The 26,820-nt window shown below is 38.9% G+C and overlaps 2 protein-coding genes across 3 annotated transcripts in view; both read left to right on the forward strand.

Annotated features, from left to right (window-relative positions):
* Positions 1-7,233, forward strand: part of LOC127450221 (interleukin enhancer-binding factor 3 homolog) — a 28,420-nt gene extending 21,187 nt beyond the window's left edge. The window contains exons 15-19 of one of the 2 annotated variants that reach the window (XM_051714118.1): positions 67-207; positions 684-804; positions 3,278-3,325; positions 6,459-6,848; positions 6,940-7,233. In XM_051714118.1, coding sequence (XP_051570078.1) covers positions 67-207; positions 684-804; positions 3,278-3,325; positions 6,459-6,848; positions 6,940-7,073 — 834 coding nt within the window. In that variant the 3' untranslated portion in view covers positions 7,074-7,233. Of the gene's footprint in view, positions 1-66; positions 208-683; positions 805-3,277; positions 3,326-3,945; positions 4,642-6,458; positions 6,849-6,939 lie in introns of those variants that run through there. The other variant, XM_051714119.1, reaches the window with a different exon arrangement.
* Positions 7,234-10,543: 3,310 nt separating this feature from the next.
* On the forward strand, positions 10,544-26,154 carry LOC127450243 (phenylalanine--tRNA ligase alpha subunit-like). Its single transcript, XM_051714185.1, has 13 exons — positions 10,544-10,736; positions 13,420-13,557; positions 15,684-15,782; positions 16,040-16,158; positions 16,341-16,433; positions 17,004-17,132; positions 18,974-19,089; positions 19,238-19,322; positions 21,596-21,695; positions 21,788-21,956; positions 22,064-22,141; positions 23,918-24,032; positions 25,585-26,154. Exons 1-13 carry the CDS (start codon positions 10,590-10,592, stop codon positions 25,688-25,690), a joined length of 1,494 nt encoding a protein of 497 aa, XP_051570145.1. The 5' UTR covers positions 10,544-10,589; the 3' UTR covers positions 25,691-26,154.
* The last annotated feature ends 666 nt before the right edge of the window (positions 26,155-26,820 follow it).

The following is a 26,820-nucleotide window of genomic DNA, read 5'->3' on the forward strand; positions in this document are numbered from 1 at the left end:
CCAATAATGTTTTTTATGGCTGCTGCTCTTCTCTATAGAATTATATTTCAAATCTGTCTGTTCTAGGTGGAGATCGATGGACAGAAGTTTCAGGGTACAGGATCCAATAAGAAGGTCGCGAAAGCATATGCAGCTCTTGCAGCTCTTGATAAACTGTTCCCAGAAGGCTCCAGCCCAGAACCAAACAAGAAGAAAATGGATCCAATGGTACACCTGATGCTCTGCATCCTTTTCAGCTTATCAAACGACAATTTTCTTGCAAAGTGAAACGTTTCTCGTTGTTGTTTTATTAATATTAACGACATAGCAGCAGCAGGTCTACTGGGGTACATTTACACTTCAAGTCTCACATTTTGATACAAATAATCTTCATTTTTGGTGGAATTTTGAAGTGTATTTGACAGTTTAGGAGTGTATCCGCATTAGCGTGAGCGCACTCGCATGTAAAGTGCACACACGTTGGCCGCCTGTCAGTCAAACGGTGCAGCTACAGAAGCGAGGAATCTTTAATATTTTTGTTATTTGTTACTTTTCTCTCTCCATTCTCTTTCCCTTTTGACCCGTTACTGAGATCAAGTGGTTCTCTTGCGATCGACTTGATGAGCACCCCTGGTGTAATGTTTCATCGGTGTCTCTGCTCTGTAAAGCATAAATATCTTCTGTGGCTAATTTGTTTTCTTCAGCACAACGCTGGATTTGGGATGGTTAGTGGACCTACCGATCCGACAGCCAATCCCAGGGGCAGAGGAAGAGGGCGTGGCAGGGGGCGTGCCAGAAAATTTTACAATGGTGGATTTAACCAAGGTACCACTCTTTCTGCTTTGAATTGCTGGTAGTGGATTAGTGGTAACTATTAAATGTTTGAATTTGAACTATTAAAAAAGCAAAACTCTTTGTATAAAAGGATGTTTGCATAAAATTGTTGCGGGTTTCTTTTAAAGGTATATTACAGGTATAGAAGGCTATTTATATATTTGTAGGTTTGAATAAAAATTAAGATTTTTCCAATGCATGGCGATTTTCATTTGAACAACATTGATTTTTAAGTCCCAAGATCGATCTTTCTCTCTATGCGGCAAAACTCTACAATGCAAGGAAATCACACGCATATGCGACAAAATGTGACTAAAATGTCTGAGTAGCCACTGGCTGGTAAATGTTCAGATAATCACCTGTGATTAAGTTGTAAAATGGTGAAGAAGTTCAGCAATGCGTGTTGAGAGTAAAAGTTTGACTTTAATGCCCTTTCTGTTCTGTACAGTCAGTCATTGATCAAAAACAGCAAAAATAAAAACATAATAGCCATTGAAATGCACTGTAGTTAATGTGCGCTCAACCAAAACATCTCAGAGGTGCTCGCTGAACTGCGGCTGTTCTTAAGGCTAGTTCGCAGTGCCCCAACAAACGCAACACTTCAAACGTTCTAAAATTGGCTGTTGTATTTAGTCGTTCACACTGATCCAACAAACTTGCGTGTTGTTGTTTGCCTTTAAAGAAGATTTCTAACAAGGAAGAGGCTGCAGGTGAAGCTAAACATGTTTTAATGTAAATATATATAGCTCAGTTAAATATGTTTAGCATTTATTCAATGGGACGTCAGGCTATAACTTAGTCTGGAAGTTCAGTCGGAGAACAGCAATCCAGCTGCAAAAATACAGAATGAGATTGTCCATAAAATGTGGGATAAGGTAAAATTTTAACTAGAGGTAGACAAATATCAGTTTTACTGCTGGGTGCTTTTTGGAACTATCGGTTATTGTAAAAAATATATGGCGATAGTTGCCGATCTCTTTTCCATGTTCCTCTTTTTTTCTTATCAGTACGTCAACTGGTGAATTACTGTCTGTACATTCAGAGCTCTTCATCTGATTAATCTACAGGTTATTTAAAGCTTAATTTGGTAAATACTCACATCTAGAGCATTGTAACAGAGCCAAATCTCCGTAATTTCAAAATAAGAGTCCCTGGTGTATTTCGCATTTGTTTGAAAAGTCCCGTGTTATTCCCCAAATCTTAATTTCTCTGGTTATTATTATTATTATTTTGGCAGCCTCAATGTCTGTGCCCTTCATAGTAAAGAAGGAATAAAGTATTTTTTTTAGTATTATATACAACGATTTTAAGAAACTTTCGGCTGATTAATCTGTTATCTGCCTTTTCCACCACCATCGTTATCTGTATCGGCAAAATCCACTATCATTCAACCTCTAATTTTAACTATTGTAGATCTGCATTTAGTTAAATGTTTGCATTTTCTGTGTGATTTGACGCCATTTGAGAAATAAAGTATCTGCGTTTTCCATGCGAGTGAGGAGCGCTTCAGCACAAATACATCTCCGTCTGCATCTTGATGTAGCCTATTTGTGCATATTCCCCTCACGAATTGTCATCCACACAAACTGCTTAAACCAACACTAACATATAATTCTTTCTTTTTTAAGCTTTAGCAAGTTCGCTATAAAAATGTGATTAATCGTGATTGACTGTGTTTCTCCTGCGCTACCAATGCATGTGTGGTCTTGCGCATGTTGGCAGGGACGCTTACCTCATTGTCATGGCAACGTTTTGTAATGAAGTCCGATTACATCAGAGTTTGTTGGAAAATCAAACCAGACTGCTCAAATATTCTCAGACCCAAAAAAAATAATTGATCATGTTCAATCGGTGAAATCAGACGCCAACAGGGTGAACACACTGATCCAACAAAATCCATCAAGTGTTGGATGTTGGTGTTTTTAGGCGTTTGCTGGGGCAGCGTGAATTGGCCCCTTAAAGGGACTACCGTATTAGCACTTGTTCTACATATCAATGTAAATACTTGTAAATAGTACATATTATACAGGTAACGTATTAAAATATATGCTATACAAAATATGCAATTTTATTCAGTCTTATTTATTAATGATACATGGATTTGTCATTATTTAAAAAAACTTTAAAAAAAACTATATTGTGACCATAATAATGAAAAAACAAATAAATTACATTAAATTTGTAAAATTAAGATTTTCATTGTGCATTTAGAAAGTCTCCTGTAACAGCATTTACTGAGACAGAATTTGTCAAATGTAAGCAAAATGGACATTTTCACTGATGTATACCCAAAGTATTCAGAATCTAATCGAAATTGGAACTTGAGCTTGTGAATCGGAAACAAATCTAGAAAGCCGTATAATAATACCCAGCTATATATATATATATATATATATATATACACATATATATATATATATATACACATATAAGTAGCCTCATATTCTTTCTTGTTTCCTATCAGGTGGACATGGATCATATGGATATGGAAACAACAATAACTCTGGCTACAGTGAGTATTTCCCATCTTCTCACTGGATCTATTGATTCTTTTTTTTATAAATGTAATGTCATTTAATTTGTTAAACATAAGGCTCGCCTTTTATAGCTTCAGTTTCATTGTTTAATTTCGAGTTCTTTTCTCAAGTTCAGTGTAACTTGTAACTTGGCCACCTGTAAAAAAAAAAAAAAAAACGTGCTGGCCGATTGTTTATTTACTGTGGAAATCTGTTAATTTGCCACTGGATGTAATTGTACAAAGCTGTATTGGATGTCTGTAGGACATTTAGACATTGATTAACATAGATCCATGTTTTTGTGGTGCACTATTTCCCTTTGATTTTACATTTCTCTGCTTTGTTGAACCATGGGACGCAAACTTTCCTCGGCGAAAAACGCAAAAATGTTTCCCAACACGCCAACGCCATTTTCTGAGGAAAGACCTTCTTCAGGGTGACCGGAGCAGAGAAATCTAAAAAAAAAAAAAAAAAAATAGACAAAGAAAACTATCTTTTGAGTCACCTTGATAACTGATCGACATCATGTCCAATGACGTTTGTCATGGCATGCTAAATCAATGCCAACACAGAAGAGATCTAATTCTGTGTTTCTCTGCTCTGTCTCACCCTTTAGGTGACTTTGTCTCTGACTGCTATGACTACCACGAGTTTTCGACATAAGCCGTCCAATGTTTTCAATAAGCACGCAAAAGTGAAACGCAAAATAGAGACCCAGGGAAAAACACTTGGTTCCCGCACATTATGAACTTGTTTCCTTCGATTTCACCTCAAAAACCTGCACCCAACAATCGACTAACACTGTGGATGTGAAAGGAAGTATGCTGCCTACAGTTGCTGTGGAAACAGGAATGCAATAAGACGCTCTGGTATTGGACGCTGCCCTATTCCTCATGCAGTGATCAGTGCAGTTGAGCAATTTGATTGGCTGATGTGTTGAGACAAATGTTGCAATAGTGTAACTTTGGCAGACTGAAAATTCGAAAAGCAAACTTTCTTTACCGCAATGCTAAAATCAAAATGAAGCCTTTTTTCCTGTAATAATGTTACAAATGGATTACTTTTGGATTAGTCACTTCGATACATTGCCCTTTTTTCTTTTTCTTTTTTTTTTTTTCCTTTTGTTCAATGACAATTGTTTATAAAGTGCAGATTTGTTAACTGGATGTGTGAGGAGTAGGCACAGATTTTTAATGTGATAAATTCTGTGAACCAATGAACAAACGTGATTTGCTGCATTTTAATTGTTTAGAGAATGTAGTTTGTGGATTGTCTTTTTTTATTTTAAAATAAATTGAGTTACTTTACAAAACTTTGAAGTTTATGTTAAGGTGTTTTTCTTCATTTTAATTTCTCATTTTGATTTTTAAACTTTGTGCATTGTGTATAAGGTCTTGTATTGTGTTTGTAATTTTAGTGGGGACTTCTTGCTGGCATTTTAATACTAAATTTTCATACTTACAAAAGGCATTTGGCCTCTTCCACTCAATCCGAACAATTTCAAAATTCAAATACGATACGTTTTGATTTTATTTTCAAACCAACCAGTGGTTTTCAGAATACAGCAGTGATTAATTACTTGTAGTGTTATTTTACACACAAACCGAAGTTGCATAGTGTCCTATAGGGTTTATTTAAGCTTACATTGTTTTAAATTTATTTTATCAAAATTTAGAAATCGTTGCTTGAATTATAAGAGTACCGGCACAACAGACGTTTTACAGTCGATCCGCAATGCTTCAGCACAGCTCAAAGAAACCAGCAGCACTTGGTCCTCAAAGGCCAAAGTATGCTTCGGTTTTCCGTGTGCCAGCATGTGTCTCGACGATGCGTGTGACTCACATTTCATGGAGTCAGTTGGAGGTGTACCTGTGGATGTATTTTAAGGCCTACCTTCAAACTTTCTCTTTTTGCTTGACATCATGGGAAAATCAAAAGAAATCAGCCATGACTTCAGAAAAAAAATTGTGGACCTCCACAAGTCTAGTTCATCCTTGAGAGCAATTTCCAAATGCCTGAAGATACCACTTTCATCTGTACAAACAATAGTACGCAAGTATAAACACCATGGGACCATGCAACCATCATACTGCTCAGGATGGATTTGCATTCTGTCTTGTACGAAAAATACAAATCAATCCCAGAACAACAGCAAAGGAACTTATGAAGATGCTGAAGGAAACAGGTAGACAAGTATCTATATCCACAGTAAAACGAGTCCTATATCGACATGACCTGAAAGGCTGCTCAGCAAGGAAGAAGCCACTGCTCCAAAACTGCCATAAAAAAGCCAGACTACAGTTGGCAAGTGCACATGAGGTCTTACTTTTTGGAGAAATGTCCTCTGGTCTGATGAAACGAAAATGTAACTGTTTGACCATAATAACCATTGTTATGTTTGGAGGAAAAAGGGTGAGGCTTGCAAGCCGAAGAACCCCATCCCAACTGTGAAGCATGGGGGTGGCAGCATGTTGTGGTGATACTTTGCTGCAGGAAGGACTGGTGCACTTCACAAAATAGATGGCATCATGAGTAAGGAAAATTATGTGGATATATTGAAGCAGCATCTCAAGACATCAGCCATGAAGTGAAAGCTCGGTCGCAAATGGGTCTTCCAAATGGACAATGACCCCAAGCATACCTCCAAAGTTGTGGCAAGATGGCTTGAGGACAACAAAGTCAAGGTATTGGAGTGGCCATCACAAAGCCCTGACCTCATTCTGATAGAAAATTTGTGGGCAGAACTGAAAAAGCGTGTGCGAGCAAGGAAGCCTACAAACCTGACTCGGTTACACCAGTTCTGTCTGGAGGAATGGGACAAAATTCCAGCAACTTATTGTGAGAAGCTTGTGGAAGTCTACCCAAAATGTTTGACCCAAGTTAAACAATTTAAAGGCAATGCTACCAAATACTAACAAAGTGTATGTGAACATCTGACCCACTGGGAATGTGATGAAAGAAATAAAAGCTGAAATAAATCATTCTCTCTACTATTATTCTGACATTTCACATTCTTAAAATAGTGATCCTAATCCTATATCAAAGCATAAATATTTTTTATTTATGCATTTGATTACATACCCTCTGATCACACTGTTAAAACTTAATCTCTTCATTATTCCTCTTTAGATTTCTATAATAACGGAGGATCCAATGGAGGTTCAGTAACTTTAGGTCCTCCAGGAACAGCCAGCCCAGCCACAAACACATCCGCTGGGGCAACAGCAGGAGTGGGTGGCTTTAGCTCATATTACCAGAGTGATGGAGGCTACACTTCCCCGACTGTCACAGCCAAAACGGCCGGTAAGAAGCCACCCATGTACCAGGGCAACAAGGCTCAAGGATCGGGAAATCTCTCAGGTCAAGGGGGAGCAGGTTCCTTCAGTCAGTACAGCCAGGGCTTTGGACAGGGCAAGAAGAACTTCGGTCAGGCTCAAGGCGGTGGAGCGACAGGGAACTTCACCTACAGCACGGCTTACCCTTCGCAGGTGACCGGTGGGCAAGACTACAGCTATGAAGGTGAGAACACTGTTTGCGATTTAGTAACAAGTCTGAATCATTTCTTTGAACAAAGCAAGAGTGCTTGAAGCCTGATTTGTTTGTCTTGTAGGTTACAGCAACCAATCAAACTACAGCACACAGGGCGGAGCCAACCAGGGCTTTGGTGGTAGCTCCACCCCCTACAACAGCGGAACAGTGGGATACGGCCGTGGAGATCCCAATATGAACTACCAGTACCAATAAACCTGCCTTCTCGTGTGTGTGTTTGCTCCTGTACCATGATTCCCAAACAATGAGTGTCATTTATTATCTTTATTTGATTATAGCATTCTTGATTTAATTTCTGATCACCAACGAAAAAACATGGATGTACTTAAAAAAAAAAAAAAAAAGAAAAGTGTTTCTATACTTTGTGCTAAATAGTGTATTTCTGTTTATTTTTAAGTTTGTTGCATTTTTGTTTTTGTTGAACTCTCCCAAACTTTTGTCCAAAGCAAGTAATGAGAAGACCCTGTTGTTAATATGCAGTGACCGGACATGTGGTCCTTGAGTGATTTTAACCATTCAGAAATGTAAAAATATGATATGCAGAAGTTTCATTCGTTTTATGATTATTATGATTATTATTATTTTTTTGCCCTTCCTTTCACTGCTAAGCTATTATTGACCAGCAACATTTCATGACTTTGTAACTGTAGGCTTTTTTTTTTTTTTTTTTTCCTTTCTTTTAAATTATAAATGCAGATGTAACTTTGTTTTAAACAGTTACCTGAATGTGGAAGTTGTGACGTGTCCGGTTGTAGCGTTTGCCCGTTTTGGGTGTTGGGGGGGGGGGCTTTATTTTTCAGAACAATGTTTAAGATTGTGTGTTGTTTGTAATAAAAGGATTTTATTTTGGAGGATTTCTGATCTGTTTTGTCACTTTTTCCAGGTATTTTGGGTATTGCATATCTTTAATACCCTTAAAGATGTGGTGTGTTATCCTGTAATTAAGATGAGCCATTTTCTGTCTTCTCTTTTAAGATGCTTTAAGTCAAATCTACAAAATAAACCTTTATCAAATGCATCTAAATTACAATAAACCAGTTTTCTGTCAGGCTGGTAGTACTGCACAAAACCCATTTGTAATAGAAACCACCATATGTTTGTCTTTGTGTGTGTATTTGAAGATCATTAAACTATTTAGTCAATACAAATTAAATAATGTAGGCCTGTATGTAATAAAACAGGTTTTGAAGCTTTATCAACACAAGTTTCCCCAAACCAAACTCTGAGCCAATTCAGGGATCCTCTTAATATAAAAAAAAATGCCATATTTTCTTGATAACACTGTTTAGGGCCGAGCCCTGGTTGAAAACATTGGTAATCAAGTATACAGGTGCATCTCAATAAATTAGAATGTCGTGGAAAAGTTCATTTATTTCAGTAATTCAACTCAAATTGTGAAACTCGTGTATTAAATAAATTCAGTGCACACAGACTGAAGTAGTTTAAGTCTTTGGTTCTTTTAATTGTGATGATTTTGGCTCACATTTAACAAAAACCCACCAATTCACTATCTCAAAAAATTAGAATATGGTGACATGCCAATCAGCTAATCAACTCAAAACACCTGCAAAGGTTTCCTGAGCCTTCAAAATGGTCTCTCAGTTTGGTTCACTAGGCTACACAATCATGGGGAAGACTGCTGATCTGACAGTTGTCCAGAAGACAATCACTGACACCCTTCACAAGGAGGGTAAGCCACAAACATTCATTGCCAAAGAAGCTGGCTGTTCACAGAGTGTTGTATCCAAGCATGTTAACAGAAAGTTGAGTGGAAGGAAAAAGTGTGGAAGAAAAAGATGCACAACCAACCGAGAGAACCGCAGCCTTATGATTGTCAAGCAAAATCAATTCAAGAATTTGGTTGAACTTCACAAGGAATGGACTGAGGCTGGGGTCGAGGCATCAAGAGCCACCACACACAGACATGTCAAGGAATTTGGCTACAGTTGTCGTATTCCTCTTGTTAAGCCACTCCTGAACCACAGACAACGTCAGAGGCGTCTTACCTGGGCTAAGGAGAAGAAGAACTGGACTGTTGCCCAGTGGTCCAAAGTGCTCTTTTCAGATGAGAGCAAGTTTTGTATTTCATTTGGAAACCAAGGTCCTAGAGTCTGGAGGAAGGGTGGAGAAGCTCATAGCCCAAGTTGCTTGAAGTCCAGTGTTAAGTTTCCACAGTCTGTGATGATTTGGGGTGCAATGTCATCTGCTGGTGTTGGTCCATTGTGTTTTTTGAAAACCAAAGTCACTGCACCCGTTTACCAAGAAATTTTGGAGCACTTCATGCTTCCTTCTGCTGACCAGCTTTTTAAAGATGCTGATTTCATTTTCCAGCAGGATTTGGCACCTGCCCACACTGCCAAAAGCACCAAAAGTTGTTTAAATGACCATGGTGTTGGTGTGCTTGACTGGCCAGCAAACTCACCAGATCTGAACCCCATAGAGAATCTATGGGGTATTGTCAAGAGGAAAATGAGAAACAAGAGACCAAAAAATACAGATGAGCTGAAGGCCACTGTCAAAGAAACCTGGGCTTCCATACCACCTCAGCAGTGCCACAAACTGATCACCTCCATGCCACGCCGAATTGAGGCAGTAATTAAAGCAAAAGGAGCCCCTACCAAGTATTGAGTACATATACAGTAAATGAACATACTTTCCAGAAGGCCAACAATTCACTAAAAATGTTTTTTTTATTGGTCTTATGATGTATTCTAATTTTGAGACAGTGAATTGGTGGGTTTTTGTTAAATGTGAGCCAAAATCATCACAATTAAAAGAACCAAAGACTTAAACTACTTCAGTCTGTGTGCACTGAATTTATTTAATACACGAGTTTCACAATTTGAGTTGAATTACTGAAATAAATGAACTTTTCCACAACATTCTAATTTATTGAGATGCACCTGTATATTTGAGTTTTTAATGAGTTGTATGGAGTGCTATATTCTTGAATTAATATTCTGGGTTCATTACTAGTTAATCTCAATTGAAAGCACTTGTGGCTCAATGCTGATCACTACACAAATAAATGTCATTGCGCCTTTTAAAGAAAGAAGCATGAATTGAGGTTACAGTGAGGCACTTACAGTACAATGAAATGAATGGAGCCAATTTCTGGAGTGATTCAAGTGTAAAGTGGAAATGTGAAGCTTATAATTTTATTATAGCACTTGCAATAGTTCTGTTAAATCTTGTGTAATATTTGAGCTGTAAGTTGCTTGATTTGTCTTCATAATCATTTTGGGTTTTAGGGGTTTGAATGAAGTTAAAATATAGCCAAATTTACAATTTTACACAGAAAAGGTTAGTTAGTGATTTTATCACACTAAAATCATGTTAACACACATTGTTTACGTCTTGTGTATAATGAGTATTTTTACGTTTACAGATGGGCCCATTTCACTTCCACTGTAAGTGTCTCGCTGTAACCCAGATTTATTTTTTTAGTCACTTTTTTTTTTTTTTTTTTTTTTTTTTTTGGTGTTAATTAACATTATGTGGCAACAGCTGTCGATTGAGCTAAACTTGTATTGAACCCGGAATAATCCTTTAAGCGCTGTAAATACAGAGCCGCTGTTGAGTTTCGCTGCGCTTTTATTCTTTTATTCTTTTTTTACGGTAAAATATCCTCGTGCGTTTGTTGTACTATGGTTAAGGTAGCTGGTGTGACGTCATGTCCGTTTCCTCACCCGAGCTAAAGGCGACGGCATCATGGCTGACACCGCGCTGTTAGAGTCTCTCTTGCGGCTGCTGGAGAAAGTAGACGCCGGCATTGACAGCCAGAATGTGGCAGTGGATCTCGGGGTGGATCATCAGTTGATCGTCGGGGCGGTGAAGAGTCTCCAGGCGCTGGGAGAGGTGATTATATCCAACATCACACACAAACACACACCGACTGATGCAACATCAGCGTACATGAGATTCATTCAGATGAGAACTGCAGTATCGAATTATGTAGAAATGATCGGACAGACTGGCATTCTTGCCATTATGTGTAGCGCTAAATATAAATGTAATAGAGTTATGTAAATTATTCTGTTTATCTATCTAGCTGTCTGCCTGTTATACTGTGTTGAGATGTCTGTCTGTCTGAAAGTCTGTCTGTCTGTCGATCTTTCGGTCTGTCGATCTGTCTGTCGTTCTATTGATCTCTCTGTCTATTTATCTGTCGTTCTGTTTTTCTGTTGATCTGTCTATCTCTCTCTGTCCGTCTGTCGTTCTGTATGTCTGTCTGTCTATCTGTCATATATCTGTCTATCTACACTATACTGCCAAAAGTATTCGCTCACCCATCCAAATAATTGAATTCAGGTGTTCCAATCACTTCCATTGCCACAGGTGTATAAAATGAAGCACCTAGGCATGCAGACTGCTTCTACAAACATTTGTGAAAGAATGGGCCGCTCTCAGGAGCTCAGTGAATTCCAGCATGGTACTGTGATAGGATGCCGCCTGTGCAACAAGTCCAGTCATGAAATATCCTCGCTACTAAATATTCCACAGTCAACTGTCAGTGGTATTATAACAAAGTGGAAGCGATTGGGAATGACAGCAACTCAGCCACGAAGTGGTAGGCCACGTAAAATGACAGAGCGGGGTCAGCGGATGCTGAGGCGCATAGTGCGCAGAGGTCGCCAACTTTCTGCAGAGTCAGTCGCTACAGACCTCCAAAGTTCATGTGGCCTTCAGATTAGCTCAAGAACAGTGCGTAGAGAGCTTCATGGAATGGGTTTCCATGGCCAAGCAGCTGCATCCAAGCCATACATCACCAAGTGCAATGCAAAGCGTCGGATGCAGTGGTGTAAAGCACGCCGCCACTGGACTCTAGAGCAGTGGAGACGCGTTCTCTGGGGTGACGAATCACGCTTCTCCATCTGGCAATCTGATGGACGAGTCTGGGTTTGGTGGTTGCCAGGAGAACGGTACTTGTCTGACTGCATTGTGCCAACTGTGAAGTTTGGTGGAGGGGGGATTATGGTGTGGGTTGTTTTTCAGGAGCTGGGCTTGGCCCCTTAGTTCCAGTGAAAGGAACTCTGAATGCTTCAGCATACCAAGAGATTTTGGACAATTCCATGCTCCCAACTTTGTGGGAACAGTTTGGGGATGGCCCCTTCCTGTTCCAACATGACTGCGCACCAGTGCACAAAGCAAGGTCCATAAAGACATGGATGAGCGAGTTTGGTGTGGAAGAACTTGACTGGCCTGCACAGAGTCCTGACCTCAACCCGACAGAGCACCTTTGGGATGAATTAGAGCGAAGACTGCGAGCCAGGCCTTCTCGTCCAACATCAGTGTTTGACCTCACAAATGCGCTTCTGGAAGAATGGTCAAAAATTCCCATAAACACACTCCTAAACCTTGTGGAAAGCCTTCCCAGAAGAGTTGAAGCTGTTATAGCTGCAAAGGGTGGGCCGACGTCATATTAAAACCTATGGATTAAGAATGGGATGTCACAAGTTCATATGCGTCTAAAGGCAGATGAGCGAATACTTTTGGCAATATAGTGTATCTATCATCTGTTTGTCTATCGATCTGTCTGTCTGTTATCTACATGTCTGTCTATCTTTTTATCTGTCGTTCTGTGTCTTTCTATCGATCTGTCTGTGTTTCTGTCTGTCTATCTGTTTGAAAGTCTGTCTGTCTTTCTATTGATCTGTCTCTCTGTCTATCCTTATATCGATCTGTCTGTCTGTCATCTATATGTCTGTCTGTCTGTCTATCTATCTATCTCTGCCTGTCTGTTGATTGTTCTATCTGTCTGTCTCTCTGTCTGAATGTCTGTCAATCGTTCTATCTGTCTGTCTGTCTGTCTGTTTGTTTCTTTCTATCGATATATCTGTCTGTCATATATATGTGTGTCAATCTATTTATCTGTCTAGTTGTCCATGTGTCTGTCGGTCAGTCATTCTGTCTGTCTCTCTGTCTGTCTGTCTAAATGTCTTTCTATCGTTCTATTGATCTGTCTGTCTGTCGATCATTCGATCTGTCTGTCTGACTGATTCTGTATGCCTTTCTGTTTGGCTTTCTATCATCTATCTGTCTGTCTGTCTTTCTGTCATTCTACCTGTCTCTCTGTCTGTCTGTCTATAACATGCTGCAAGCCTTTTAAAGAGTCCATATTCTATTCTGCACATTGTCAATCTGAAATCTAGTCTAGGTTTCTCGGACTACAAACATTTTTTCACCATCTCTTTGACCTTTAAGACTTCTTATGTAAATGATCTCCGTTATGACTGACGTATCTCCACCCACTGTTCTTCATCAGGGCAGGCCAAGTTACTAAAGACTAATTAGGTGTTGATACATTTATTTTTTTTTCTCCCTAATTTGGAATGCCCAATGCGCTCTAAGTCCTCGTGGTGGCGTAGTGATTCGCCTCAATCCGGGTGGCGGAGGACGAATCCCAGTTGCCTCCGCGTCTGAGACCGCCAACCCGTGCATCTTATCACGTGGCTTGTCTTTTCTATGAATTGCTCATGTAAAAATGGCAGTGTGATTGCATACATTTCCTATCACCTTTGGATGATGTTTGAATGCTCAGGTGATTTCAGCAGAGCAGCGGTCATCCAAACACTGGGAGTTGACAGGAGAGGGTTGTGAGATTGCTGAGCAGGGCAGCCATGAAGCCCGAGTGTTCAGTGCCATCCCGGATAATGGTCTGCCCCAGAATGAACTCATGGTGAGAGAGAAAGATTCATGCATGAGTGTACTACACAGTCCTGTGCAATCATAATACATATTATTGCTATATATTATTGTTATTGCTATATATATAGCAATAACTGTAATATATAGCAATATATATATATATTGTATTCAGTGTATGTGTGTGTGTGTGTGTATGTATGTATGTGTGTGTGTGTGTGTGTGTATATATATATATATATAATATGTATATATAGATAGATATACACACATACATAGTACTGTGCAAAAGTCTTAGGCACATACTAAGATGTTTCACAAAAACACTTATCTTAAGATTGTTATTTATATCTTCCGCTTTAGTGTGTCAATAGGAAATATAAATACAAACAGTCCTTTTGTGAATAGAATAGAATAGAAGAACAGGGAGCCCTGCAACTGGTGTCATGGCCCCCACAAAGCCCCCCACTGAACATCGAGTCAGTCTGAGATTATATAAAGAGACAGAAGCAATTGAGACAGCCTAAATAGATAGAAGAACTGTGGTGAATTCTCCAAGAAGCTTGGAACATCCCATCTTCCATCAACCAAGAAAAACTGTGTCCAGGTGTATCTAGGAGAATTGGGGCTGTTTTAAAGGCAAAGTTGGTCACACCGAATATTGATTTAGCTTTTTTATGTTTACTGGACTTTGTATAACATTAAGTTATAAATGAAAACTATTTATGGCATTATTTTTAAAGACATCCTCACTATGCAACATGCCTAAAACTTTTGCACGATACAAATATATATATATATATATATATATATATATATATATATATATATATATATATATATATATATATACATTTTAAGTATTTATAATTAATATGGTTCAGTCAGTCATTACTGCAAAATAAAAACCAACAGGGTGATTATAGACCTTGATGAAAAGCAGTAATGACCAACTTGCTGTACGTAATTTCACTTAAAACATGGTTACTTACCAAATAATAAAGTAATGGAGATGAAGTATGGTTTTAAAGGGATAGTTCACCAAAAAATAAAAATTGTCATATCATTTACTCACCCTCAATCATCCCAGATGTGTTTGACTTACTTTCAAATGAAGATTTTTAGAAGAAGATCTCAGCTCTGTAGGTTCATACAATGCAAGTGAATGGTGTCTAAAACGTTGAAAAAAGCACAAAGGCAGCATAAAAAAATCCATGCGACTCCAGTGATTTAATCCATGTCTTCATCAATATTTAAGTCCTTTTTACTTTAAATCCACTTTCAAACAGCCCTACTATGCATGTTCACAAGAGTAGTTCTTCTGACCTACTGGACTGTTGTGCAAATATAATTTGTTTATCCCTCACCCCTCCCTTTTTTCTTTCTCCTCCTTGCCTAGTATGTGGCAATATGCAAGAAGAATGCGTATAGCAGGGCTGTTTGAAAGTAGATACATTGTAAAAAAAAAAAGAACTTAAATATTGATCTGTTTCTCTCACACACCTATCATATCACTTCTGAAGACATGGATTAATCCACTGGAGTCGTATGGATTACTTTTATGCTGCCTTTATGTGCTTTTCGGAGCTTTAAAGTTCTGGTCATCATTCACTTGCATTGTATGGACCAACAGAGCTGAAATACTCTTCTAAAAATCTTCATATGTGTTCAGCAGAAGAAAGAAAGTCATACACATCTGGGATGGCACGAGGGTGAGTAAATAAGAGAATTTCCATTTTTGGGTGAACTATCCCTTTAAACAGATTTTTTATTATTTTATATTACGTGTAAAGAAAGAACGTACAGGAGACATGAAACGAGGGCAGCTATGACCAATCAGAATACGTATTCCAGAGGGAGGCTTTGCCGTATTGGGAATACATTCACAATAAAATGTTCTTTTTGAAAGGATAATCATTAAATGTCATCCTTTCGCTATCTACAGTATTCAGTCCTTAATAGTAAACAGAACGTTGCTATATAACAAGAATAACTGTCAGCTATGTGTTCTGCGCAGTGATACAAATCGAAGCTGTACTTTATGAATAAAGCACGGCTATTGACAAATAAGCATCCAGGACCCGAATTATTTGTTTTATAAACTTTACCCGTTTAAATGAAGCTTATGTCAGATTCTCATCTATCCATTACTACTTTTAGAAAATGCAGAGTGGAAAGGTGGGTTTCAGCAAAGCCATGTCCAACAAATGGATCCGCTTGGATAAAGCTCATGAGGGAGGACCCAGAGTCTTCAAATCCGTGAGTACTGCGTTACACTCTGATGCAGGGCTGGTACTAGGATGCGATCTTTGGCGGGAGCATTTTGATCTTTAGGTTGGGCAACAGGTTTTCTCTTCTTCTGACCGAGAGGGTCTGTCCTACTAGAGATCTGGTGGGGCAATGCCCCTTCTAGTCCCCCCATTAGACCCTGCCATGCTCTGATGCAGCCTTTGATAATTAATTAAGCCTATTTATTGATATGAACGTGTTATTAATGTAGTGTGTGTATGACTCAGGTGGAAAGCATTGAGGACACCGTAAGGGACAAGCTTCAGCTGGTGCAGAAAGGACAGTCGTCAAAACTGGACGAGAAAGAGAAGAATGAACTCAAGAAACGCAAACTGCTTTCAGAAGTGTAAGAGAGAGCTTGTGTTTTTACTTTGACCCGAAACCTGTTCAGCTCAGCTGTCCATCTCTGCCATGCCCTAGCACTGCGGTTTATTATTATGAGTCATGTGTTTTTGTTGGACCTTGTGTTGTGTTTCATCATGACCAACAGGAGGTGCTAGAGCTTGGCTTACTGTTTGTTCATTTCAGGACAGTGAAGTCTTACTGGATCACCAAAGGCTGCAGCTTCAGCACCACCATCACCAAACAAGAGACCGAACTCACTCCCGAGATGATCGCCAGGTGACAGTACATTTGAAACATGAATCATGAAAAATATATAAAGATTATGTATTAATGGGGGCCTGGGTAGCTCAGTGGTAAAATACGCTGGCTACCACCCCTGGAGTTCACTAGCTCGCTAGTTCGAATCCCAGGGCGTGCTGAGTGACTCCAGCCAGGTCTCCTAAGCAACCAAATTGGCCTGGTTGCTAGGGAGGGTAGAGTCACATGGGGTAACCTCCTCGTGGTCGCTATAATGTGGTTTGTTCTCGGTGGGGCGCGTGGTGAGTTGAGCGTGGATGGCGTGAAACCTCCACATGTGCTCCACATGGCAACGCACTCAACAAGCCACGTGATGAGATGCGCGGGTTGACGGTCTCAGACGCGGAGGCAACTGGGATTCGCAGTGTGATGCGTTTTTGAGACATTTATTTTTCACTGTATAGAAAATGAATATTTAGACACTTAGTAGACTTAACGTTGTAAATAAATATGACTCAAATGTTGATGTCAGTACGTTTAACATAGTGGTTTTATTTTTCTTTCTCCTTCTGCGTCTCTTGTTTCCTCTGGTCTCCCTGTTTGTCTCAGTGGGAGCTGGAAGGAGAAGAAGTTTAAGCCGTATAACTTTGAGGCGATGGGCGTGGCTCCAGACTGCGGCCACCTGCACCCGCTCATGAAGGTCCGCACGCAGTTCAGACAGATCTTCCTGGAGATGGGGTCAGTCTTCTTCTGATAAATCATGAGTTGTTGCCAGATTTATCATTTAATCAGCTTTATAGCGAAGTGCTGGAAAGATTCCACCAAACACTTTATTTTACCGCTAAACAAAACTAAGAATTAAATGCAACCTCTTACTTGGCTTATTATTGTAAAGCAAGACACTTTTTAATTTAAATGATTTATTAGTTCATTGGCATCCTGCTGTTATTTCTCAGTGTTAATTATGTCTTAATAATACCTGTCAAACAATTCAGAAGTAAACACACACAAGATTTTTAATCTGCACTATCTATCGATCGCTTGTTCTCTGTCGTACTATTATCTATCGCTCTGTTGAACGATAGAATGATAAAATGATAGAGCGATAGGAAGACGATAGATAGAACGTTAGATGATATAACATCTATCTTAAAGGGATAGTTCACCCCAAAATGAAAATGCTCTCATCATTTACTCACCCTCATGATATCCCAGGTGTGTATGACTTTCTTTCTTCACCAGAACACATTTGAAGATAGTGGGGTGAACTATCCCTTTAAGATAGAAGTTATATCATCTAACGTTCTATCTGTCGTCTTCCTATCGCTCTTTCTATTGTTCTGTCATTCTCTCTATTTGTTATTTTATCTCAATTATCTGTCTGTCTATCTATCTCTCTTTCTGTCGTTTTATCACTCTGTCATTGTCTGTCGATCTATCTGTCTATCAGTCGCTCTCTTGTCATTTTATCGTTAACTCTATCGTTCTATCGTTGCTTCGAACTCTCTATCATTTTCTCTATCATTCTATATATTGTTTTTTCAATCTAACGTTCCTTCTATCTATTGTTGTTGGATATTTCTATCTGTCGTTCTCTCTATCATCTATCGCTCTATCACGGTATCTGTCGTTTTATCGCTCTATCTATCTGTCATTTTATCACTCTATTTATTGCTCTATCTATGTTTTATAGCTCGATCTGTCGCTCTATCTGTCATTCTCTGTTGCTCTGTCATCTATCTTGTCATTTTGTCGCTCTATTGCTTTATTTATGGTTCTCTCTATCTAGTTCGCTAGTTTTATCATTCTATCAGTCTATCGTTGTTCAATCCATCTATTACTGTCATTCTATCTGTCTCTCTGTCTGTCTGTCTATCTGTCTATTTATCTGTCTATCTGTCATTCTATCTATCTATCTGTCTATGTCATTCTATCTGTCTGTCTGTCTGTCTATCTGTCTATCTGTCATTCTATCTATCTATCTGTCTATGTCATTCTATCTGTCTCTCTGTCTGTCTATCTGTCTATTTATCTATCTGTCTGTCATTCTATCTATCTATCACTCATCATTCTGTCTATCATTCTATCTGTCTGTCTGTCATTCTGTCTATCTATCTATCACTCCATTTTTCTATCTATCTCTCTATCATTCTATCTATTTATGTCTATCTATCTATCTGTCTGTCTACCAATGTCATTCTACCTGTCTATCTACCTGTCTATCTATGTATCTATCTATCTGTCTACCTATGTCATTCTATCTATCATTCTATCTATCTGTCATTCCATCCATCCATCCATCCATCCATTCATTCTGTCTGTCTATTGTTTGTTCATTCGTTTGTTCTATCTGACATTTTATCTGTCTTTCTATTTTATACATTATATTCTTTTTGTTTATCAATCTGACTGTTGGACCTGTAAAACCTCACAATTTAAAGCTTTGAAAACTATTTGTTAACTGTCAGTCCAGGTTTTTTCAAGCCAACATCAAGTTTCTTCACAATCTTTACATATCTAGTGTTTTCAGTTTGTTACTCTGTTATAAAAGCATGTGTTATAAAGTCTGTCATTGACAGGTTCACAGAAATGCCCACCAATAACTTCATCGAGAGCTCCTTCTGGAACTTTGACTCTCTGTTTCAACCCCAGCAGCATCCGGCTAGAGACCAACATGACACCTTTTTCCTCTCTGGTGAGAAACAACATCTCTGTGGCTCGGTGTGTTGTTTGGTTACTCATATCTTTACTCATTCTGCAAACGGACAGGGGCAGCTTGACTCAAAAGTTCATAGCACCTACTTTCAAAGCATATATTTCTAATATTTGTTTATATTTGTCAGACCCTGCATTGGCTCACGAGTTTCCTCAGGACTATCTGGAGAGAGTAAAGAAGGTTCATTCTGAAGGAGGTTATGGATCACAGGGGTAACTATCAAAATATGTTGTCAATCTAATGGTGAAAAATTGACTATTTTAGGTCCAGTTTGTTTATTTACATTTATGTATGTTATTTTAAAATAGTTAACGCATAAATGAAAATTACTCACCCCAATGCTGTTCCAAACCAATACGACTTTCTTTCTTCTGTGGAACACAAAAGGAGATATTTTGAAGAATGTACCAGTCATATTTTCCCTTGCTGTTACCAGTAACTATGTTTGGAGATTAGGGATGCCGCGATTATACGGTTTCTCTGTTAACCGCGATTTAAAAATGTTTCGAAATTTAGAATCCACGGTTAAAACCGTGAAATGCTTTATTTAGACGTGGCAAAAATAATATACATAATGTATAAATATATATATATATAACAGGTAAAGGTTGGGCAAGGAGGAGGCGGGAACTGGCTGAACAGTAAAAATATAGTTTTAATGAGAAACTCAACTTAAAACAAACGTAAACAAACACAGACACACATTCATCATGGCCGCATGTGTCTCTCTCTCTCGAACCGGCTTCTCTGGCTGCCCTTTATCTCGCTCTCCCGTTGATCAACTGATTCAGCGCCGGCCGTGCTCCATCACGGCCTGGCCATGCTCTCCTCCTCGTCACACTCCCCCACCTTATTCAGGACGGGGCGCCACCGGTCTGACTAACCCCCCTCCCCCCCGGAGGGGAGATGCTGTCCTTCCGGCCGTTCTGTCAGGCGGTGGTCCACCCCGCCTCCTGTGAACCTGGGGGAGAGACGAGGGGAGGTGTGGAGAGAAGGAAAGGGCGAGCGGAGACACACAGAGAGAGAGAGAAGAACTTGCTCGCCGGTTCCCAGACATGCTGTCGCCCGGTCCTCAACGGCTCCTCCTCCCTCTGGCGCAGGCCAGCTCGCTCCTCCCCCGGCGGACGGCAGCGAGTCCTTCGGCCCCTCGCAGACGGAACCTCTCCTCCACTACTCGGCAGACGACCGTGGCTCCGCCGGCTCTCTGCGACCAGCAGCGACCCCCTCCGTCCCCAGGCAGACGGCCGCGGCTGCTCCCCTGGCAGATGGCAGTGGCGAGGACTCCGCGACAGTGCATCTCTCCTCCCTCCCGGGTTTCAGGACCACTGTAACGGTTCAAGGATGGGAAAGGAGGCGGCGGGAACTGGCCGAACAGTAAACAAAGTTTTAACGAGAAACTCAACTTTAAAACAAACGTAAACAAACACAGACACATATGCGACGTGGCCACGTGTGTCTCTCTCTCTCTCGAACTGGTGTCTCCGGCTCCCCTTTATCTTGCTCTCCCGCTGATCAGCTGATTCAGCGCCGGCTGTGCTCCATCACGGCCCGGCCGCGCCCTCCTCCTCGTCACAATATAATATAAAAGTTATTCCTAAGATTTTGTAAGCCTAAATGTGAAAACTCTTGTGCCTGTGTTGGTACTGGAGCTGTTACTATGGTTACGGATGGACGAAACATCCTACAAATGGGACAGGATGCTCCACTAGTCATCCAACAGCAAACTAGTAAGTTTAATTGTTTTTAGCTGTGGTGATTTTAAAGTGATGAATTAAAAGATGCTACTTTTTGTAACGTTTAAGCGTGCTGACAGTGCGCGGTGCATTGCGTGTAGTTACTATAGGCGAGTAAACTTTGAAAAGATTCATCCTCGTTATTTAAAGCATTGCTTCTGTACAAATTCATCGCGTATAACAATAAATGTAAATTTGAGTTGTTATCGGACTTTAAATTGCCTGCTGTAAGCAATTTTCCCGTTATTATGCACAGTCCACAGGTTTATTCGTAAGGTGTTGTGGACAGTAATTTTATGGAGTCTGTTGCCGATTCTTTATGTTGGGGTGTCTGACAGACAACGAATTGCTTTTAATAAACTTGTTTCAGAAAAAACTGTCGGATGCCTTGAACTAGGCTACATGTTGCGCACCCACAATAATCTTCCGTTTACACACTTTTGAAGCAATCTGGTTACATTGATGTTATAAGCAGTGTCGTGCCCTAGATTGGAGCATCTCTTATTCTATACCTCCTATTTATGTTTTGTGTATTTATACGTTTTCTTCTTGTAGGGCTGCCCTTAGTGTCCACATATCCTCCAGAAACTCGTCCACTAAGATGTTCGATTGTGATATGATATGCATTTTTTGCGTTAGTGCTGCTGTATAATAAGAAAAATTGCAAATAATCGTATAACCGGTTAACCGCGACATAAGGGTGAGTAAATGATGCAAGAACTATTACTTTAACATCTCGTATCAATTTTAAGATACAAGTATGACTGGAAAATTGAAGAAGCTCAGAAGAACATCCTACGAACACACACCACGGCGGTCAGCGCTCGGATGCTGTATAAACTCGCACAGCAGGTAACACACATTCACACACTCACTCACAGTTTTCAGAGCACACATACCATTAACACGAATATGTAGCTCATTGGTCCTTTTGTATGTTTCAGGAGAAGTTTACACCAGTGAAGTACTTTTCCATCGATCGAGTTTTCCGCAATGAAACTCTGGACGCCACCCACCTGGCAGAGTTTCACCAGATCGAGGGTGTCGTGGCCGACTACGGTCTAACTCTGGGTGACCTCATGGGTGTTCTGCACCAGTTCTTTACCAAACTAGGTATTTCATTCCTTGCATTTAAGATATAGTGTGTGTGTGTGTGTGTGAAAGGGTTCTGCCTTAATCTAATTAGTTTCTAAATTGCTTATTTTTATGTTTCATCTCAGGAATCACAAAGCTGCGCTTCAAGCCTGCATACAACCCTTACACTGAACCCAGTATGGAGGTGTTCAGCTATCATGAAGGTAAAACTCACCATCACCTCTGAAGTGATAGGTTTGTGTGCTATTATTTTGAATACAGACCCACAGAATTAAGGATGAGAATCAAAAGAAATTGATTCTTAAACAGTTGCATTAATGATTCTAGTACTTTTGAGAATGTACTTAAAATAAACAAGACAATACAAATTGTTACATATTTGTTTCAATTGTTAAATTTTTTAAATTAAAGTTACACTTAGGACTATTTCTTGTTTAATTTACAACAGTTCCTCCACATGTAACTTGTATGTAATTTAATGTTTCTACCATAGATGTCAATAGAGAGCCCAGATTTCCATACCTTACCTTCAAATGACCATTTATTACAACAAAACGTTTTTTTTTTTAATTTATTTATTTTCTCCCCAAATTGGAATGCCCACTTCCCAATGCGCTCCAAGTCCTCGTGGTGACATAGTGACTCGCCTCAATCCGAGCGGCGGGGGACGAATCTCAGTTGCCTCCATGTCTGAGACCGTCAATCCGCGCATCTTATCACGTGGCTTGTTGAGCGCGTTACCGCAGAGATATAGCGAATGTGGAGGCTTCACGCTATTCTCCGCGGCATCCACGCACAACCCGACCACGTGCCCCACCGAGAGTGAGAACCACTTAATCACGACCACGAGGAGGTTACCCCATGTGACTCTACCCTCCCTAGCAACCGGGCCAATTTGGTTGCTAAGGAGACCTAACTGGAGTTACTCAGCACGCCCTGGATTCAAACTCGCGACTCCAGGGGTGGTAGTCAGTGTCTTGACTCACTGAGTTACCCAGGCCTCCCCAACAAATCCGTTCTTTTATGAACTTTGGTTATGGAACCAAACGTTCTGAAAATCATTCGGTTCCAGTATTTTTAAGAAAATGGCAGCCTTCTACAGGCCATTTTATAAGCAAGAAGTTTATTGTTTGACCCTATTTAGCATACGTTTAAAGTAATAGTACACCTAAAAATGAACATTCTTTTCATCACAATTTGAAAACGTAAATGATGTTTTCAAATGAAACATCATTTACTCACCCTCATGCCATCCCAGATGTGTATGACTTTCTTACTTCTGCTGAACACACATGAAGATTTTTAGAAGAATATTTCAGCTCTGTAGGTTCTTACAATGTCAGTGAATGGTGACCAAAACTTTTAAACTCCAAAAAGCATGTAAAGGCAGCACGAAAGTAATCCAGTCGACTCCAGTGGTTTAATCCATGTCTTCAGAAGAGATCCAGTTGTTTTTGAGTGAGAACAGACCAAAATATAACTCCTTTTTCACTATACATCTTGCCATTGCAGTCTCTCGGCACGATAATAATTTCAAGCTCGATTACACTTCCTAGTGTTTCACGCATCCTCAGAGCACTAGATGGTGTTATAGGAAGTGTAATCGAAATTGAAATCACGATTGCCAAGGAGACTGCTGATGTCAAGATTTATAGTGAAAAAGGAGTTCTTTTAGTCTGTTCTCACCCGAAACCGATTGGATGGCTTCTAAAGACATGGATTAAACCACTGGAGTTTGATGGATTATGTTTATGCTGCCTTTATGTGCTTTGTTGTACCTTCTGAGTTCTGGTCACCATTCATTTGCATTGTATGGACCTACAGAGCTGAGATACTGGTGATGAAAGAAAGTCATACGCATATGGGATGGCATGAGGGTCAGTAAATGATGAGAGAATTTTCATTTTTGGGTGAACTATCCCTTTAACGTCTCACTACTTTTTTTCTTTCTTGATTTTGTCACCCTGAATGTCTCTCAGGTCTGAAGAAGTGGGTGGAGGTGGGTAACTCTGGGGTCTTCAGACCGGAGATGCTGCTGCCCATGGGTTTACCTGAGGGGGTGTCAGTCATTGCCTGGGGTCTGTCCTTAGAGAGGTGAGTCAACACTTAATACACACTTCATTGCTTTTTTAACACACTAAAACAGAGCCGAATTTATCCATGAAAACAGCAGATTTGAGTCTGTAAACCCCAGCATCTTTATTATGTTTTAGTTGTATATAAAACGGTCCATTCAGTAGATGCATACCATTGAATTTATGGAGGACTAGGAGTGCCACTAAAAATTACCGAGTAAGCGGTTTAGAAATTAAAATATATTATATGAGGTGTCTTTAACTACTATGTACTTATTTTGTACATGTGTGTTGTTGCATTGTACTTAAAGTTTAAAGTACCTGCATTTAATTACATCTGTAGTTACACTGTTAACCCTCAACCATTATTTGCAGAAAATGTGAATCTTCTGAGGATTTTGCCAGAACAACATGTAGTTACACAATAAATAAATATATTGTATTTTATGTATTTTAATGTTAGTACATTGTATTTAAAGAAACCTAATATAAATTGGGACCAAAAATGAAAATGTTAACTTTTTGTTCACAATATGACCAAATCTGCCATCTGTAGAAAAGATTTTACTACAAGATTGTCTCTCAAAACTAAATGTGTAATCGGTATAATGAGAAGCAAATGTGTTGCTACCTCCAAACATTTCACAATGCTACAGTTCATTGGTTGCTCCCATATGAGAAACTGCCCACAATATTTTAAACTATTTATAAAAAAAAACATTTATTCCAAGAAAAATATTTAATATGTGTATATAAATATATAATATAATATTATTATTAATTATTGTATTTTTTTCCAAGAAAAAAATAAAATAAATAATAATATTATTATTTATTTATTGTATTTTTTTCCAAGAAAAATATTTAATGTGTGTATGTGTGTGTGTGTGTGTGTATATATATATATATAATATTATTATTATTATTTATATTGCAAATTATTTATTCATTGTATTTTTTTATTCTTTTTATTTTTTTATAAAATGCAATTTAAAAGCGTCATTGAAAATTATTTATTAATTTCTTTTGGTAACACTTTAAAGTACGATTTTATAAGGAAACAAGTTATATACATTAGTTAACAAAGAACAATATTTTGCAGCACTTATAAATCTTGAGCAATGTTTGTTTTAACATACGAATACATTTTTAAAATTAAAAGTTGTAAAAGTAATGTAAGCTAACAATAAACAGTTGTAATCCCATTATAAATGCTGTAAACATTTTCTTTATTGTTAGTTCATGATACCTAATGCATTTGTTTAACTACAATTGTAAATTTGTAATTGTATATGTCAGTAACACTTTACAATAAGGTTCCATTCGTTAACATTAGTTAATGCATTAGGTATCAATATATAATTAACAATATATTTTTTACAGCATTTAATAATCTTAGTTAATGTTAGTTAATAAAAATACAATTGTTCATTGTTAGTTCATGTTAACTAATGGAGCCTCATTGTAAAGTGTTACCAATATGCCAATTTTTTTATTTTGGGCATTTGAAAAGTCATTTATTTTTATGTTTGAATTAATAAATTGATAATTTTCTTTTTATGCCCTGTTAGGCCCACCATGATCAAGTATGGAATTAACAACATCCGGGAGCTCGTAGGGCATAAAGTGAACCTGCAGATGGTGTACGACAGCCCTATATGTCGACTGGACTCTTAAATCATACGCACTCATCTCTCCATTCACAAAAGTCTTGATTTATACATTTTGACTGGTCTGCATTGTTCTTGTCTAAGCCATAACACAAACCCTGAACTACACAAGCTACTCGGACATTATTTATGAGGACCCTGTTGGACAGGCCGACATCAAAGCACTGGCGGATTTGTGTCGGAAGGAAGTGTGTTCATTTTTTGCATGCAGAATGTGGTTACAACAAGAGTCAACTTATTACCGATGTTGTGTTCCAGTCACCACCACACGTAGGAATCCCTACTAGCTTCCACTTCGATCAAAGAATCTTTACCTTCTGATCCGTCTATTACGTTACATTATTTTAACTGATATGTTACCTTTTCCACTGCCGTTTTTCCATCAATGCTCTGTAAAAACAGCCACTCAGCTAAAGTATTGAAGTCCTCATACTGTAGAAATACTAAATTAAAAATGTCTCAAATCGCTAATGCGACTTCATTAATGGTTGTTTATTCCAAAGCCATATGATACGAAACCAGGGCCCATTCATGTTTGCTTTCAAAGCTTCAGTGTTAAGATATCAGATAGATCAGTAGTTCTCATCTGGTGGGTCAAGACCCAAAAATGGTTGCAAGTCTGTTCTGACAGTATGGAAACAATGCTAAGTGCAAACATTATAAAGCAACTAACCATATAGTCATGCATAGTTAGGATCTAAATATATAAATGGGCTTCTCAACTTTTAAACGGAAGAGGAATTGCTTCTGATATGGTTTGTTGTTGACATCAAAATCTGTGATGTCCAATCAGATTCTACCGTATTCTGCACGGTAGAAGCTAGTCAAATTAGGTAGATTTTAACATGGATAGGTTGCATGACTAATCCTTTAAACTGAAAATATAAATTGCATTTAGTGTGCAATATTAAAGACTATTTTTGCTTTCTTTTGCATGATAAACATTTTGATATTGTGTTTGGTTTCCATAATGCACATTGTAAAATGTGGGTCCTGAAGCAAAGCCAGTTGGGAAGCCACTGCTGTAGACTGTCTTTATAATGTGTGTGCACTGTTGTAAATGCTGTGCTCAAGGTCTGGATAAGGGTTGCAAGTCATTTGTGTAATTCCAGTGGAAAAGGCTAAGTTTTCCTTTCC

Source organism: Myxocyprinus asiaticus, chromosome 13 (genome assembly GCF_019703515.2).
Source record: "Myxocyprinus asiaticus isolate MX2 ecotype Aquarium Trade chromosome 13, UBuf_Myxa_2, whole genome shotgun sequence".
NCBI lineage: Eukaryota > Metazoa > Chordata > Actinopteri > Cypriniformes > Catostomidae > Myxocyprinus > Myxocyprinus asiaticus.